Here is a 16246-nt window from a genome sequence, read left to right as displayed (position 1 = left end):
CTTTACTAAAACTACAAAAATTAGCCAGGCATGGTGGCGTACACCTGTAATCCTAGCTACTCAGGAGGCTGAAGCAGGAGAATTGCTTGAACCTGGGAGGTGGAGGTTGCAGTGAGCTGAGATCATGCCACGGCACTCCAGCCTGGGCAACAGAGCAAGACTTTATCTCAAAAAAAAAAAAAGTATATGTATATAATTTTCTCTTAGTTACAGTAGTACCGCTACAGAGTGGAGCCAGCCAAGGTTCAGAAATCAAGTTGAAGAAGATGCCAAGGACAGTGGAGAAGCTAATGATGAAGAAAAACCGGAAATACATAAGCATGGTGAGAAACACTGTAAAGCCCGTAAATGATAAGAACTATCATGGATGTGGCTTTTCCCATTTTACTTGACTGAGGGAAATTGAATACTCATACTTTTTTCAGACCTCTTTGCTGTCTGGTTGTTGAATATTGAGGATGACTATTTTCCCCATTTACATTATATTGCTTTATTTTAATCTGTAGGACAGAACTCGTTTCCCAAAAGTACAAATTCCTCTGATGTTTCACCTAAGTCAGGTGAGAAATATTTATAAATTTGCAATAGCAAGGAAATTTTGCAAATCATCTATAAAGTGACACATCTACTCAAATGCACCTTACCACTTAGGGCCATTTTGTTTTTGTTTATATTTTTGTTTTTTTAATCCCAGATGTTGTTTGTGAAGCTGTGCTGTGGTCATTTAACATATTTATTAAATGCCTATTGTGTGTCAGGCATTTTACTTAATGGTGGGTACAGAAGCCAAACAGACATGCCTGGTTGATTTATATTTTAATGCTATTTTAGCTCAGCTGATTTATATTTTAATGCTATTTTAGCTCAGCTGAGAAGACAGATGTTGAAGACAGATCTTGGTATCACTAAAGAAACATGCAGGATACTGGAGAAACAGTTGAAAGGAGTTGAAAATAGTTGCCTTCAGGGAGTGGGCCTGGGAGATAGAGAAGGTTAGAGTAGGGCTCTACTGGCCTTTTTTGGGTTGGGGAGCATAAACCTTATAGCACCATTTGACTTTTTAAACTGTGGACATATGTTACTTTGATTTTAAAAATTAACTTTAAAAACATGTAGAGTATGAAAAGAGTATATAACACATAGCTGTGATCTAGTCAGTGGTGGAGGATGGGTAGGGACTCCAAGGCAGGCCTCCTGGAGTGTTTACAGCAGAGACCTGAAGGATGAATAACAGTCAGCAAGGCAAAGGTGCATGGGAACAGGAACAGAAGAGAAGCATTTGGGTTTAAGGAACAGTATGTGTGAAGTGAAGGCAGCAAAAAGGTAGTGTGAAAAGCTCAGAGAGCAAAGAGAAAGTGGTGCTGAAGGGTTTTGGAGTGATGGGCAGGAGCCAAGTCATGCAGATCTGTGTAGGCCATATTAAGGATTTTGGTCATTTGGTTTTTTTTTAAATAGAGATGGGGTATCACTATGTTGTCCAGGCTGGTCTCAAACACCTGGGCTCAGGCAATTCACTTGGCTCCACCTCTCAAAGTGTTGGACCTACAATTGTGAGCCACTACACCCAGTCAGGAGTTTGCTCTTTATTCTAAGGTCATTGAGAGACTGTTGTAGGTTTTAAGCAGATGGATAGCATGGCACACTGTGCCAAAGAAGAACAGATATAGACTACTGACCAGACGTGGTGTTTCACGTCTGTTACCCCAGCATTTTGGGAGGCCAAGGAGGAAGGATCACTTGAGGCCAGACATTTGAGACCAGCCTAGGGAACAGCGAAACCCTATCTCTACAAAAAGTAAAAAATTAAAATATTAGTCAGGCGTGGTGATGCACACTTATAGTCCTAGGTATTCGGGAGGCTGAGACAGGAGGATATCTTGAGCTTAGGAGTTTGAGGGTGCAGTGGACTCTGGTTGTATCAATGTACTCCAGCCTGAGTGACAGAGCAAGACCCTGTATCAAAAAATAAGTAAATAAGCCAGGTGCAGTGGCTCACGCCTGTAATCCCAGCAGTTTGGGAGGCCGAGGCAGGTGGAGCACTTGAGGTCAGGCATTTAAGATCAGCCTGGCCAAAATGGTGAAACCCCGTGTCTACTAAAAATACAAAAAAATATTAGCTTGGTGTGGTGGCTCATGCCTGTAATCCCAGCTACTCGGGAGGCAGGAGAATTGATTAAATCCAGGAGGCGGAGGTTGCAGTGAGCGGAGATCACACCACTACACTCCAGCCTGGACAACAAAGTGAGACTTCATCTAAAAAATAATAGTAATAAGTAAATAAAAATTAAAAAATAAAATAGCCAAGCGCAATGGCTCACGCCTGTAATCCCAGCACTTTGGGAGGCTGAGGCGGGCGGATCACGAGGTCAAGAGATTGAGGCCATCCTGGCCAACATAGTGAAATCTCGTCTCTAATAAAAATACAAAAATTAGCTGGCCATGGTGGCACACGCCTGTAGTCCCAGCTACGCGGGAGACTGAGGCAGGAGAATTGCTTGAACTGGGGAGGCAGAGGTTGTAGTGAGGCGAGATCGCGCCACTCCACTCCAGCCTGGCACCTGGAGACAAAGCAAGACTCTGTCTCAAAAAATAAAATAAAATAAAGAGACTACAGAGGCAGTCCAAGTGAGACTGAATAGGGACTTGAGCTAGGGTGGTGATGGTGATGGTAGAAAGAATGTGCAGAATTGGGGAGCTGTTTCTGAAGATGGTGAAGAGAGTGTAGGAATTCAGGGCATGAAGAGTAACTCTCAGTTTCTTGTAATAAAAGAAAATCTTAAGCACACTTAAATCTTAAAGAATTAATTGGAGTGTTCCATGATGCATGAATCAGGGAGACACCAAGCCTCAAGGGGCTAGCACTCTGGCAGGAGAGACAAAAGGGAAACTTTTATAAAGTATTTTCAGAAACAAGATAAATGAAGTAATTTTTATTGGCTAGATGGAAAGTTTTTTTGTGTTTTTTTTTTTTTGGAAACAGGGTATCTTGCTTTGTCACCCAGACTGGAGTGCAGTGATGCAGTCATAGCTCACTACAGCCTTGAACTCATGTGTGCTCAAGTGATACCCCTGCCTCAGCCTACTGAGTAGCTGTGACTACAGTTGTGTGCCACCATGCCTGGCTAATTTTTTGTGTGTACTTTTTATAGAGATAGGGGCTCACTTTGTTGCCCAGGCTGGTCTGGAACTCCTGGGCTCAAGTGATCCTCCTGCCTTAGCCTCCAAAGTTCTGGGATTACAGGCGCAAGTTGCCAAGCTCAACTGGAAAGTCCGTCCGTCCTTCCTTCCCTCCTTCCTTCCCTCCTTCTTTCCTTCCTTCCTCCCTCCCTCCCTCCCTCCCTCCCTCCCTCCCTTCTCTCCCTCCCATGGATAAGCAAGCATTGGGGGAGAATGTAAAGCAAGAAGAAAAATGAGCTTAGGCCTAGGGAATCTCCAACATTTGAACATCAGATAGAGAGAGAGGAGGAACCAACTATTGGAAGACAATGAGTCCACAGGCCCAGAGAAGAAGGAACTCAGTCAGGGAATGCAGTATCTCAGAAGTCAAGAGAGACAAAGTATCAAAAAGAAAGGAACAGTCAGCTATGTGGGATGCCGTTGATAGAGCAGATAAAGTGACAAAGATATTTACCGGATGACCATGTAGAGATCATAGAGGGCCTTAGCAAGAGGAGATTCTGTAGGGTAGTAGGGCTAGAAGTGCTATATTATATGGAGGAATGTATGGATGGTGAGGAAATGATAATAGTGTCAACAGCTCTTGAAAAATTTGGCTGGATGTCCGGACGTGGTGGCTTACACTTGTAATCGCAGCACCATGGGAGGCCAAGATGGATGGATCACTTGACGTCAGGAGTTTGAGACCAGCCTGGCCAACATAGTGAAACCCTATCTCAACTAAAAATACAAAAATTAGCCGGGCATGGTGTCAGGTGCCTGTAATCCCAGGTACTCAGGAAGTTGAGACAGGAGAATCGCCTGAACCTGGGAGGTGGAGATTGCAGTGAGCCAAGATTGCACCATTGTCTTCTAGCTTGGGCGATAAGAGTGAGACTCTGTCTCCCAAAAAAAAAAGGCTGGATGCTGGAGGCAAGACAAAAGGGTGACTGGAAGGAATGTGGTTTAGAGAATGTTTGTTTGTTGTTTCTTTTTAAGTTGGGAAACTTGAGGGGCCAATACATAGGGAAAAGTCAAAGATGTAGGGTGTCAAGAAACTTGATAGGTCAGGTCTTTTGACAAAGCAGGAGGGTGTGAGATGCAGAACACAAGTAAACGGATTACTAACCTTAGCTCAGATGAGCCACCCCTCTTCAGCAGTAGCAGAAGATCTGTACATACTGAATATGTTTCGTAGTGGCACATTGGGATAGTTCACATTTAATAGCTTTTATTTTGGCTTAGAAGTAGGAAAGAGGATGTCTGTCGTTAATAGTTTAAAAAGTTGCAAAATGCATTTGTTTTCATTTAATGGGGATTAAAATATTCTGTTTAGTATTATAGATGTCAGAAGTCATCTGTTTTCTATCATGTTAAGCAAGGGTTTCTTTTTTGTGAAAGGTGCAGTTACCTTTAGCAGCCAAGGACGAGTAAATCCCTTCAAGGTAAACTCTTCGTTTTATATTATTTAAATACATTTCCATACAAAGGAATATTTTCAGATGAGGAGATAACTCTCCCCAGACTTAGAGGCTTTAAAGACTGATGTATCTGGAAACAAAAGAAAGCAGCACTTAGGCTGAAAGTTGTCTTTTCTACTTACCTTCTAAGTACCTTTAGCGTTTTGAAAGATACTTCTATCTTTCTTGGAGATATGGTATTTGGGAATATATGTATCATTCTAAATTTGGATTGTACCAAATGTATTTAGTTCTGAAGATGAGACAGCAATACAAACTTAACAGACATTTAAAGAAAAAATAAATTTCTTGGGATTTTATTTTTCTTCTTTAAAGTGCTAACACTAGTTTGCTCTTTAGGTATCAGCCAGTTCCAAAGAACCAGCCATGTCAATGAATTCAACACGTTCAACTAATATTTTAGATAATATGGCCAAATCATCCAAGAAATCCACTGCACTTAATCGAACTACAAATAATGAAAAGTCTCCCATTATAAAGCCTCTGATCCCAAAGCCAAAGCCTAAGCAGGTACTGTTTCAACTACCCTCATCTGCAGTAAGCAGCATGGGATCTGTTTGTCTTCAGTTTTGTTCCATTTCAGATATAGGATAGGAGGCTGTGATTGTTTTGTTCACTGTTTCAGATATAGGATAGGAGGTTGTGATTGTTTTGTTCACTGTTTCAGATATAGGATAGGAGATTCTGACAATTGTCTTGCTAAGGAAGTGGGTTCAATTCTGTTTTTGCAGTTGGGCACAGTGGCATATACCTGTAGTCCCAGCTACTCAGGAGACTGAGGTGGGAGGCTCACTTGTGCCCAGGAGTTTGAGTCTAATCTGGGCAATATAAGGGAGACCCCATCTCAAAAAAAAAACACCAAAGCAGTTGTGTTTTTGTTTCATAATCTCTCCTTATTTTGCCTCATGAGTTGTTACACACTTTATAGCAGATTCTGACTTCCATGACCACTATCTTGCTGCCCACCCTTTTTTTTGAGACAGAGGCTCACTCTGTTGCCCAGGCTAGAGTGCAATGGCACGATCTCAGCTTGCTGCAGCCTCTGTCTCCTGGGTTCAAGCAATTCTCATGCCTCAGCCTCCCGAGCAGCTGGGATTAGAGGCGCCTGCCACCACGCCTAGCTAGTTTTGGTATTTTTAGTACAGATGGGGTTTCAGCCGATGGCCAGGCTAGTCTCAAACTCTTGGCCTCAAGTGATCCACCCACCTCAGCCTCCCAGAGTGCTGGGATTACAGGCATGAGCCACCACACCCAGCCTATCCTGTCCCCACCCCTGCCGCTGTTTTTTTATAGATTCACTTTTTAAAAATATATATACTCAGACCCCAGAAGCTCAAACGTCTGTCTGTATTTTTATTAAAATCACCCAGATAGCTCTGATGTATATTCTTACTGAATAATGGCTGATATTGTAGATGGCCCTGATCTTTCCTTGTTCTATATTCTGATTTTGTCCACTCTCTTAAGTATTTGATCCTAAATTTGTCATCAGTAAAATAGATCTATTTTTTATCTTTTCTATTTCATATAATTGTATTCATTTAGAAAACATGGAATTTGAAGTGTAGTGTTTTGGTTTTGCATGTCTTTGCCTGTTTATTTACAACTAAGAACTCAAGATTTCACAGGTTAGTATAAGAATTCTTAGTAATTATAGATGTTTCTTCACATTTTTCAGAACTTGCTTATAACATTGCAGAGTTCATGTTTGTTTTTATAGGCATCTGCAGCATCCTATTTCCAGAAAAGAACTTCTCAAACTAACAAAACTGAGGAAGTGAAAGAAGAAAATCCTAAAAATGTATTATCTGAAACCCCAGCTATATGTCCTCAAAACACTGAAAACCAAAGGTCAGTACATAGAGAAATTTAGCATGCAGTGTCCAAGTAAAAAGCATACGGTAGCAACAATACAAAATTTTTTTTTTCTTTTGTTTTTCTTACCCCTCCTCCCCCTCCTTCCCAGCAATAAAAATTATGCAGCACTGTTATTCCTTAATATAAATAATACATTGGCATTGGTAGTGGGCATTCTAGACACTTGTGACTTTAAGGAAGCCACAAATATTAAGGTCTGTTTACAGTATTTATTAAAATATGCCTTAATAAATTGTATGTTTTAAATTGTAGGTATATTTTATTGGGATGTTATATTTTATAAATAATTTTTGTTTGTTTTTAAATAGTTTAATGGTGAGAAACAGCAAAAGATACAAAAAGATGTGTGAGGAAAAGTAGTTTCATCCAACTAGTTTCTGTCTCCAAAAACAATCTCTTCAACAAGTTTCTTGTGGAGCTTTTCAAAATTATTCTATTTATGTACAAATACATACTTGTTTTTTTTGTTTTACACATTATTCTGTACCTTACTTTTTTCACTTAACAATAGTTTTTGCAGCTTATTTTATATTACTACGTAAAAAACTTCTTTATACTATAGCAAGGCTGTCAGAAAAATGCATAAATGAATGGATAGAAAAATAAAAGCTTTAATCTTTTTATATCCATTGAATAGATATATCATAGTTCATGTAGTTCTCTACTTGTGGACAAAAGATGGTTATTGGTCTTTTGCTAGTACAGACAGTACTGCAATGAATAATTTTATATGAATAGCATTTCTCACAGATGCATATATAGCTATAAGATGGATTCGGGTATGGTTCAAGTTAATGTGCACTTATAATTCCGATGCTAGATTGTTCTGCATTGATGTATCATTTTATACACCTTCAGCAATATGAGTGTTCCTATTTGTTCATATTCTCTTTGTCCGTAAACACAGTATGTTACCAATTTTCTTGATCTCTACTATGCTGGATTTATTTTTAATGTGTCTGTTAAATTTGAAAAGTCAGAATTTTGGCCTGCCACAGTGGCTCACACCTGTAATCCCAGCACTTTTGGAAGCCGAGGCAGGTGGATCACTTGAGGTCAGGAGTTCGAAACCAGCCTGGCCAACATGGTAAAACCCCATCTCTATTAAAACTACAAAAATTAGTCAGGTATGATGGCTCATGCCTGTAATCCCAGCTACTCAGGAGGCTGAGGCAGGAGAATCACTTGAACCCAGGAGGCAGAGGCTGCAGTGAGCTGAGATTGTGCCACTGCGCTCCAGCCTAGGCAATAGAGTGAAACTCCATCTCAGAAAAAAAACAAAAAGAGAAGAAAAGTCACAATTTCATTTTTACGATAATATATCTTATTTTTTCATGCTGAGCAGACCAGGGAGAATGATAACAATAATAAAATAAAGTACATCTTATTTTCCTAATAACTTTATGTTAATCAGTTTAATTTGAGGGAGAAGCTGTGGTTTTTACATTTCCTGTTTTGTTCTGAATTTAATTTAAGTCTTAAACAGTGAAAATTTTATTTAAGAAAAATGATAGGCCGGGCATAGTGGCTTATGCTTTTTTTTTCAGCCTAACACTTTTTTTTGAAACAGAGTCTCACTCTGCCACTCAGGCTGGAGTGCAATGGTGCGATCTCAGCTCACTGCAACCTCCACCTCCTGGGTTCAAGCGATTCTCGTGCCTCAGCCTCCTGAGTAGCTGAAATTACAGGTGTGCACCACCATGCCCGCTTATATTTGAATTTTTGGTAGAGATGGAGTTTTGCCATATTGTCCAGACTAGTCTCAAACTTGACCTCAAGTGATCTGCCCATCTCGGCCTCCCAAAGTGCTGGGATTACAGGTGTGAGCCGCCACACCTGGCCAAGCCTAACACTTTGGAAGGATGATGTGGTTGGATAGCTTCAGCCCAGGAGATTGAAACCAGCCTGGGCAATGTAGGGAGACCCCATCTCTACAAAAAGTTTTAAAATCAGCCAGGTGTGGTGGCACATGCCTGTAGTCCTAGCTTCGTGGGAGTCTGAGGCGGTAGGGTTGCTTGAGCCCAGAAATTTGAAGTGGCTGTGAGCTGATTATACCACCGCACTCCAGCCTGGGCAACAAAGCAAGATGCTATTTCTTGAAACAGTACCACAAAAGATTGATAATTCTGCTGCAAGTTTGTTAAGTTATATCCAATTAAAAAAAAAGATTGATAATTCAACTTTTCATACTATCAGTTATACAGAAAACTTGCTTTTTGAAATTTTAAGGAATTATCACTGTTGAAACAACTATTTTGTCACAGATGTTGATATACTAAATCAGAAAGGTCCAGTTTTAGCCAGGTGGCTGTTCACTCTTGTGGTCCCAGGTACTCAGAAGGTTGAGGCAGGAGGGTTGCTTAAGCCCAGAGGTTTGAGGCCAGCGTGGGCAACATAGTGAGACCCACATCTCTTTAAAAAACAAAATAAAGAAAGACAGAATTGTTTGATTTTGGTTTTCTTTTTAAAAATAGCTGTTTAGAAGCAGAAGATTGCATGCTGTTAGTAGACTTGTGACATTGCCCCAAGTTTCATTAAATTGGGTCTTTAGTAATTTTTGGAAATTCAAGAACCTTTGTTTAGCCTTGATTTTTATTTGTTTTGATTTGTTTTGTTATTTTCCTGGAAATTGGTTTACGTTAACATTACGTAAAATTTGCGTATTTTCAGGAATTGGGCAAGTTATTATGGTCATACTAGTAATTTTTAAATAATTTTTTTTTAAAACATTACAAAGTTTAGACGTTATTTAGGATTCATTTAGGTTCAATCTAGTGAGGGTTGTATAGCTGGTAGGTTAAACATAGAGACTCTGGAGTCAAATTGCCTAGTTGTTGAATCCTAGGTCTGATTCTTACTGTTTGTATAACCTGAGATAAGTTATTTCACCTCTCTGAGCCTTGCTTTTCTCACCGATGGAAAGGAGATAATAATTGTATCTATCTCATAGTGTTATTTTCATTTAAATGAGGTAACATACATAAAGCTTTTAGAATAGTGCCTGATAGGTAGTACATAATCAATAAATGTTAAATATTTGCATTAAACCTTCACTTATGTGACTTAAAGACAATTTGTGTCATGAGTGGCATCTAATGCAATGTACAAATGTGCTGTGTCCATGCTTTACCTAATGCTGATGCAGGTCAGCTCTGAGAGCAAGGGTGAGGCGATGGGAAAGTGGCTTGAGAAAAGTCGTGAGGAATTCAAATAGCAGGTTTGGGGAAATGGAAAAAGAGCCTACCAAGGACATGTGGAAGAATTTTACCAGGTTACAAGAGAAGGGCTAAGTGAGGCTGGAGACCTTGAGCCTGTCGGTGTTCATTAAAAAGTTGAAAGTACAGAGTTCATAGTTGCTACACTTGGAAAATACAAATGTGAGTGATCCTTTTGAATTGACCTTAAAAAGGATTTTCCCAGTTCATTGATCTTGCAGACTCCAGGCAGTTTAAAGTAATATGAGGCCAGGTGTGGTGGTTCATGCTTGTAATCCCAGCACTTTGGGAGACTGAGGCAGGCAGATCACTGGAGGTCAGGAGTTTGAGACCAACATGGTGAAACTCCATCTCTACTAAAAACACAAAAAATTAGCCAGGCATGGTGGCGCACACCTGTAATCCCAGCTACTTGGGGGACTGAGGCAGGAGAATCACTTGAACCTGGGAGGTAGAGGTTGCAGTGAGCTGAGATCGTATAATTGCATTCCAGCCTGGGTGACAGAGCGAGACTCTGTCTCAAGAAATATATATATTAATATGAATATTAACAAGTGTAACTGTATCTTCCTTACTTTATATAGGTCTCAAAGACTTATGGTTGATTACTAACTTAAAATCACAAGGCATTTTAAACTCTGTCTTAAGTATAAAACATTTTCACATAATTGTGATTTTAGGCCAAAGACTGGGTTCCAGATGTGGCTGGAAGAAAACAGAAGTAATATTTTGTCCGACAATCCTGACTTTTCAGATGAAACAGACATAATAAAAGAAGGAATGATTCGATTTAGAGTATTGTCAACTGAAGAAAGAAAGGTAAGAATAATTGTGCCAAGATTGAGATCTTAGTGAATTCCCAGATTTAAAAAATTCTCATAGAAATGCCTTTTGGCTGGGTGTGATGTCTCACACCTGTAATCCTAGTACATTGGGAGGCTGAGACGGGAGGATCACTTGAGCTCAGGAGTTTGTGACCAGCCTGGGCAACATAGTGAGACCTTATCTCAAATAATAATAATAACAATGATAGTAATGATCATGATTTTTAAAAAGGCCAGGCATAGTGGATCACGCCTATAATCCCAGCACTTTGGGAAGCTGAGGTGGGCAGATCACCTGAGGTCAGGAGTTCAAGACCAGCCTGACCAACAGAGAGAAACTGTCTCTACTAAAAATACAAAATTAGGTGGGTGTGGTGGCACATGCATGTAATCCCAGCTACTCAGGAGGCTGAGGCGACAGAATTGCTTGAACTCGGGAGGCAGAGGCCATGATTGTGCCACTGCACTCCAGCATGGGTGACAGTGAGACCGTTTCTAGGGGGAGGGAAAATTAATAAGTAAAAATGAGTTCACATTTTTTGAATACTACTTTAGGGTTCTTGCAAGCAGAATTTTTTAAAATTCTATCTACTTACACATTGAATACTACATGAGACTATTCCTTTTGGGAAAAAAAAGACTGGTGTTCTGTTCCAGTGTCTCACATGGAAATGGGGACAGGTGGTTGGCTTGCTCCTCGTGAACTTCTGCCATGTGAAGGAAAGAAGGAGCAGCCTCTCTGTTAGAAGTGGAAGGAATGTGTGTGGTGTACCTGTTAAATCCTCAGGTTTCACTTCCTTAGGAATAGCAGGGCACAGCACGGCACCTAGTAACACAGATACTTGCTTTGGTAAATGGGGTTTTATGAATAAAGGTGTTGCGTAATGAGGAAGCCAGAATCTGGTCTAAATACCTTTTGTGTCATTTAGAACCTCATTCACAATTTTATGTTTCTCATTTTTTGTAAGTATAAAGGGATAAAAATCCTAAAGAATGTGATAAAATGGTATCTGAATAAATAACACCTTACACTGCAAAAGAGGAAGAGACTTGGCAAAGGGTGTGATTGTGTTTTCGAATGCTTAAAAATATAATCAGTATTTTTAAGGTAAAGCCTAAGCATTTACTTAAATCCAGTTTGTTAATTTGAGAAATTCTACAGCTTGAAGAGCCCTTGAAATGGCCAGGAAAATAAAGCAGGAGGGGACAACTATTATAGACTAAAAGAGATTTAAGAGACAGATGAAATGAGTGGACTTTGTCTGGCTCTTGCTGAGTGAGTGAAAATCAGACCCCAAGAACGTATACTCATTTATATAACATTCCTGAAGTGACAACATGATCGGGATGGAGAATAGAGTCGTAGTTGCCAGGGGTTGGAGTTGCTGTTGGGGCTTGTGGGAATGGTTCTGTATTTTGACTGTGGTGGTAAACAAACCAACCTACAATAAAATTAAATACATACATACACCCAAATGAGTAGAACTAAAATGGGATTGTTTCCATGTCAGTCCCCTAGTTGTAATTGTTGGGCTATAGTTTTGCAAAATGTTACCACTGGGGAAAACTGGGTCAAGGCTACACAGGATCTTTCTATATTATTTCATACAAATGCATGTGAAACTGCAATTATCTAAGAATAAAAAGTTTTTTTTTTTACATAGTACTGCAATTATAGTATTTTGCAATTAATATGATTAATACAAGCAAAGCTTAGATTGAGATATAAAAGTAATATAAATGTTTAATGTGCTCTGCATTTAAGTAATAAAAGATTTGTTAGCAATGAGAACACTTAACAATTCAAGTGCTAATTATTCTGCTTTGTATATAAAAATATTACCTGGAAAAGTAAATAACTCTTTTACTTTCTATTTGTTATTACCTAACAATCTTTTCTGTTCACTGCTGCTATTTTACAAAGGCCTGGGCTAACAAGGCCAGAGGAGAAATGGCAAGTGATGGAGCTGAAGCAAAGAAGCGAAAACGTGTAGTTGATGAAAGTGATGAAACAGAAAACCAGGAAGAAAAAGCAAAAGAGAATCTGGATTTGCCTAAAAAGCAGAAACCTTTAGATTTTTCTACAAATCAGAAACTATCAGCTTTTGCATTTAAGCAGGAATAAAGGAAGAAAGTGACCCTAGGAAAGTAATGGATTTTTTTTACTCATCTTTGAATATGGACTTGAGTCTTTGGGAAACTCATTATATATTTTTTAAAGAGTTTGAAGCAACTGTTTGTCTTTATAAGATAATGTAGTAGGCTGGGCGTGGTGGCTCACACCTGTAATCCCAGTACTTTGGGAGGTCGAGGCGGGTGGATCATGAGGTCAAGAGATTGAGACCATCCTGGCCAACATGGTGAAACCCCGCCTCTTCTAAAAATACAAAAAAATTAGCTGGGCATGGTGGCAGATGCCTGTAGTCCTAGCTACTCAGGAGGCCGAGGCAGGAGAATCGCTTGAACCCAGGAGGTGGAGGCTGCAGTGAGCTGAGATCGCACCACTGTACTCCAGCCTGGGCGACAGAGCAAGACTGTCTCAAAAAAACAAAGATAATGTAATAATTATATTGGTGTAGGAAACAGGGCACATGTAAAAACTATCATCTTTGTAGATTACCCTGCCTCCAAATGCAGGGCCATTCAGAGATGCATTGTGTTAGTTGTCTGTTTATATAGCCTGGATTTTTTTATATATAAATAAAACTTTTTCATTTTTATATTTGGTTTAATATGGTCTTAACATTGTCTTTCCATGAAATGGATATATTTCTAGAAAATATATCTTATATTTACTACCCTAATTTCTACCACCAACCCCATCTTGCTCTGCATTATACACAGTAGAGAAGGACTGAAGACACTGCCGTGATAGTATTGCAGTCCAGGGCAGCATGTGCCCCTGGTGGGATACTCTGGTTGTCAACATCAGCAGTACTTTTCTCAGCAAATTTTTGAAGGCTTGATAAGAGAGTAGAGTTACAGAAAGTATTTAACTCTTCTTTTATTTTGAACAAACGGTTTAATCATGTCCATACATTTTTAGTTATTCTAAACAGGGACTAATACAAATACACATAAAGGCAGTGTACTGGGGGTGGGAGGGGAAGAAACAGTCACATAAAATCAGCTGACTCAAAATCAAGGATAATTAATAACTTTAAAGGGAAAAAGTATATTGAAAATTATAGACATAAAGGAGCAAAGAATATTCCTTATCCCCTGATGATTAAGGTTAGGAAGATATACATTTCTGATTTTTTAATAGCTGATATTGGAGACATTTATAGCACAGTGGTTGTGAGCAGATTCCAAAGCCAGACTACCTAGGTTCCAAGGCCCACTTCTCTACCTACTATTAATAGCTGGGTCATGTTGGTCCAGTAACCCAAATTCTAGCCTTTGTTCACTCATCTGTAAAATGGGTATAATGATAGTACCTACTTTATAGGGATGTTATGAGAATTAAATGAAATGAAGCATTAGTTTCTGACACTTAGTAATCTTTTTTTTTTTTAAGACGGAGTTTCGCTCTTGTTACCCAGGCTGGAGTGCAATGGCGCGATCTTGGCTCACCGCAACCTCCGCCTCCTGGGTTCAGGCAATTCTCCTGCCTCAGCCTCCTGAGTAGCTGGGATTACAAGCATGCACTACCATGCCCAGCTAATTTTTTGTATTTTTAGTAGAGACGGGGTTTCACCATGTTGACCAGGATGGTCTTCATCTCTTGACCTCGTGATCCGCCCGCCTCGGCCTCCCAAAGTGCTGGGATTATAGGCGTGAGCCACCGCGCCCAGCTAGTAGTCTTTTATATAAATGTTACTATTATGATGATGCTGTTGTTTATTTCATCTGGCTTTGTCATTAGGTTTGATTCTGAATACTATATGAACTAATTTGTATTTTAAGATCTTAAGTAAAGGTTTTATAAATAATACTTTGGAAAGCATGTTTGTAGACATGTATTTTGTGTTTGGTTCCTCAACTTGCTTTGCATATAGTTTATAATACTAGGTTGGTAAAAAAGTAAATGCAGTTTTGCCATTTCAGTGGCAAAAACCATAATTACTTTTGTGCCAACCTAATGCTTAAGGATATAATGGTGAGTGTTGTATTTCAGATTCATAGCAACCTGATAATAACAAGGATTTACAAAAGGGTTTTTAATTCCCTACTTTTATCTGCCTGAAGGAAGGTTTTTGTATTGACTTGGTTTAACTTACAAATCAGAACTTTGAAACCAAGAAACGTTTTCCTTATTTCTTTGCTATATAATAGTAAACCTGTTTTTTTCCATTGTTTTTTCCAGAGAATTGAGACTTGATAGTAGGAAAGTAGAAATGGAAATAAATTAATATATTAATCATCATCATATCAATAATTATTGCCTGTTTGAGCTGATTGTATGCTATAGAAAATTGACATATACTTAATTTTATTCTCCAAAAGCAAAAACTTCTCAGAGGAGGTTTCTTTACAGATTTACACTCATTCAAAGGGCGTCTTCTAATTATTTCAGAGAGCAAGGGAGTAGGCCTGGGGTTATGTGCAACTCTGGGGACTCTGCTGTGATCTATAGCCTCTCATATCTGTGCGGCAGCCTAGGGTGAGTCACTGTCACTAACGTGAAACAGATGTCAGATAGTCCCTTTAGACGAAAGCATGAGACCCATCCATGTAGAAAGCATCTTAATTGGTGATTATTTGTCTTATAGGCCCTCTTTGTTTCCTGTCTGTTTTATTATCGGAATATATAATTTCCCCCCAGGTTTTCATCTTGAATATCTCTAACCTACAGAAAATTTGAAATGTTACAGTAAACACCCATATATCCTTCCTCTAATTTTTCTTATTGTTGACATTTTACCATGTATGCTTTATAGATAGGATTTTTCCTGAACTGTTTGAAATATGCATATACTGCATCCCTCAATACCCCTGAGGTACTCTAAGAACAAAGATTTTCTTCTGCATAATCACAATGCCATAATTACACCAAAGAAATTTAACAGATGATATTATTACATAGCCTGTATTTTATAATAAAATTTCCCTCAAGTGCCTGTTAGCCATTTTTGCCCCCAGTTTAGGATACAATCAAGAATTATGCATTGTATTTAATTATTAGAGGTAAATACTTTTTTTTTTTTTTGAGAGACAGGGTCTCTCTCTATCACCCAGACTGAAGTGCAGTGGCATGATCACAACTTACTGTAGCCTTGACCTCCCCAGGCTCAGGTGATGCTCCTGCCTCAGCCCCAAGTAGCTGGGAGTATGCCACCAAGCCTGGCTAGTTTTTGTATTTTTTATAGAGATGGGGTTTCACCATGTTGCCCAGGCTGGTCTCAAACTCCTGGGCTCAGGGTATCTGCTCATCTTGGCTTCCCAAAGTGTTGGAATTGTAGGTGTGAGCCATCAGTTCTGGTCATAAATACTTTTTAATATAGGTAAGAATGAGGGAAAAATCACCCCCATTCCCAATACCCAGATATAACCCCTATTAACATTTTAGTGTATGTCATTAAGGCTTTTTTTATGCAGATGTTCTTTTTTCCATTTCATGTATTTTAGATATTTTTTTCTGTAAGTAAACACAGATCTACATCATTATGCTGGTCACTTAATGTTCATCTGTATTCTTTCTAGTACCTATCATAGTCCTTTTTACAAGCAACCCTTATTTTTTCATTTA

At 39.1% G+C, this 16246-nt stretch overlaps 1 protein-coding gene across 4 annotated transcripts in view; it reads left to right on the top strand.

Moving 5' to 3' along the window:
• Nucleotides 1–13274, top strand: part of WDHD1 (WD repeat and HMG-box DNA binding protein 1) — an 80071-nt gene extending 66797 nt beyond the window's left edge. For 2 of the 4 annotated variants that reach the window (XM_064365882.1, XM_064365883.1), the window contains exons 20-26: nt 208–323; nt 507–560; nt 4558–4601; nt 4977–5147; nt 6358–6488; nt 10411–10549; nt 12479–13274. In XM_064365882.1, the coding sequence (XP_064221952.1) occupies nt 208–323; nt 507–560; nt 4558–4601; nt 4977–5147; nt 6358–6488; nt 10411–10549; nt 12479–12679 (856 nt within the window). In that variant the 3' untranslated portion in view covers nt 12680–13274. The remainder of the gene's footprint in view (nt 1–207; nt 324–506; nt 561–4557; nt 4602–4976; nt 5148–6357; nt 6489–10410; nt 10550–12478) is intronic. The other 2 variants (XM_064365884.1, XM_064365885.1) reach the window with 2 other exon arrangements.
• Nucleotides 13275–16246: the final 2972 nt, after the last annotated feature.

This window comes from Aotus nancymaae, unplaced genomic scaffold (assembly GCF_030222135.1).
Source record: "Aotus nancymaae isolate 86718 unplaced genomic scaffold, 86718_ANA_hifiasm-v0.15.2.pri h1tg000062l, whole genome shotgun sequence".
NCBI lineage: Eukaryota > Metazoa > Chordata > Mammalia > Primates > Aotidae > Aotus > Aotus nancymaae.
Note: the sequence above shows the minus strand (reverse complement) of the source record. Positions and strands in the feature narration are given on the sequence as shown.